General features: G+C 46.1%; 1 protein-coding gene across 1 annotated transcript in view; it reads right to left on the reverse strand.

Annotated features, from left to right (window-relative positions):
* LOC101854587 (mitochondrial import receptor subunit TOM70) overlaps window positions 1-2,138 on the reverse strand; it is a 15,792-nt gene that overhangs the window by 3,015 nt on the left and 10,639 nt on the right. The window contains exons 10-12 of the mRNA XM_005103289.3: window positions 1,792-1,797; window positions 1,305-1,405; window positions 334-456 (exon numbers count right to left, since the gene is read on the reverse strand). Of these exons, the coding sequence (XP_005103346.1) occupies window positions 334-456; window positions 1,305-1,405; window positions 1,792-1,797 (230 nt within the window). The remainder of the gene's footprint in view (window positions 1-333; window positions 457-1,304; window positions 1,406-1,791; window positions 1,798-2,138) is intronic.

The following is a 2,138-nucleotide window of genomic DNA, read 5'->3' on the forward strand; positions in this document are numbered from 1 at the left end:
AAGCAGCAGTTCCCTGTTGTAGATCAGGCACAGTTATGAGCGTGACATGAATCAACCCATTTTTTACTGCACTTGAACGAGAAATGTCCCCCCCTTTGGGAATGGCCTAAAGACACTACAGTCAGTGGCACTGCCCCGCGGGGTCTGAAATCTCTACATTAGACAACTAAAATACATCGATACACATGAGATAAATTAATCTTTAAATAAATACGAACTGAAATCTCTGACAACGATAAACACAACAACAAAAATTTTTGCGCTTTTCATTCGAGTAGTTACGGAGGAAAAGACCCAACATGATGCGGGCGTTGGACAAGGCCGCTCACTCACCTCTGCACCTCGATGGTCCCCCGGATCTCAAAGGCGTACTGGCAGGTAGGGTCAATTCTCAAGGCCTCTTCCAGCAGCTTGAGGGTCTGGTCAACGTCCCCCTTCCACTGGAGGGTCATCAGACTGGACATACAAGGTGGAGGGGGGGGGTGTCGATCAATGAACATGTTGTACAATTGTTTGTTTTATGTTTGGTAAGAGTTTTAGTTTAGTTATAGTAGAGGTTTTACGGCCCTCGCAACTGCATAAGGTCATATGAGTGCCAGAAGATTAGAGGTGTTACAAGAGAGTAACAAATATAAAAAAGAAGAAGGGGAGACAAGGACGATAGATGTTTGATAGGAAAGAAGGAGCAAACCACACCAGAGCACCCGCCAACCACTCACTTTTTGTTTGTTTTATGTTTGGTAAGAGTTTTAAGTCACTTGCATCACAACAAGGTCATATTAATGCTGACAATTGGAGGTGTTACTTGTTAGTTTGCTTGTTTGAGAAACCAGAAGCACATCGACTCAGTAATGGTCATTTAGGGCAGGGAAAAAAGTAAGCCAGACAGACAGAAACAACAGATGTAGCGTAAAACTGTAGGACCTACCAGTGGCACCCTCCAACCACCCGCAACGGTGTTACAAAAGAGTGACAACACAATAACTGAAGAGAACAGGACGATACATGTTTGACAAGAAAGAAGGAGCATACCACACCTGAGCACCCGCCAACCACCCACAGAGCTCATTGTTCAAGAGACGTTTGCTTGGCTGATGAGAAGACTCAAATCCACACAATAACTGCCATTAAGAGCAAGAGAAAAAAAAATGGTCACACAGATAGACAGAAACACACAGAGAGGAAAGAAACAAAGTAGGATCTACGAGTGGCAACCTCCAACCACCCAACACTGTCAGACTAACTAAGATGCCCCCCCCCCCTACCCCTCTCCCTCCCATAACCCAAAGCAGTCTAAAACTCACCCCCTGTGAACAACATTGTTGGCATTGCGTGGCTGGACTTCCTGTGCCTTCTTGAAGAATTTCTCAGCGTCTGCAAAGTTGCCTTGGTCACTGAGTGCCTGTAGAGGATACACCAAGGATCGTTGAAAATACTTAATCAGGACAGTAGGGTTCTTTGTCGACTTCTTCATCTGCTTTATCATTGGTAGCAATAGCAGCGGTGGCATGTCATCATCGTCATCGTCATCATCATCATCATCCCCGTCCTCTGACTCCACCTCCTCCTCTCTTTCTATTGACACCATGATTCAAATAAAATTCACTTCAGGTTGCTAATGCTCTTGAAGCACCAATGTAGCGATCTTATCAACATTTTAAAAGGGGGGGGGGGGGGGGGAGAAACACACAGAAACTCACACACACACACTGTGAGAGGGTTGTTCCCACCCCGGGGGGGCCAAGTTTATTTTTTTGAAAAGTTTTTTTTGGGCCCCCCCCCCCCCAAAAGGGCATATAAAACCCCAAGGGGGGGGGTTTTCAAAAAAAAAAACCCAAACGGGGGAAACAAAAAAAATTAAGTTTTCCCCCCTTTAGGCTTAAAAAAAAAAAGAGTTGGTTTCAAAAAAAAAAAGGGCCCCCCGGAAAAAAAAAGTTCCCCCAAAGGGGGGCAAAAAACCAAAAAAAAGTTGGGGTAAAGATTTTCTTTTTTTGGGGTGGGGGAAAAAAAAACCCACCCGCCCCCCCCCACGGGCCCCCCGCCCGGGGTAGGGCCGCGCATTTTAAAGTTACCCCCCCCACAAAAAACCCCGGGGGGGGTGAAAAAAGTTTATGGGCCCCCCCCTTTTGGGGAGAGGG

Source organism: Aplysia californica, unplaced genomic scaffold (genome assembly GCF_000002075.1).
Source record: "Aplysia californica isolate F4 #8 unplaced genomic scaffold, AplCal3.0 scaffold00366, whole genome shotgun sequence".
Lineage (NCBI taxonomy): Eukaryota > Metazoa > Mollusca > Gastropoda > Aplysiida > Aplysiidae > Aplysia > Aplysia californica.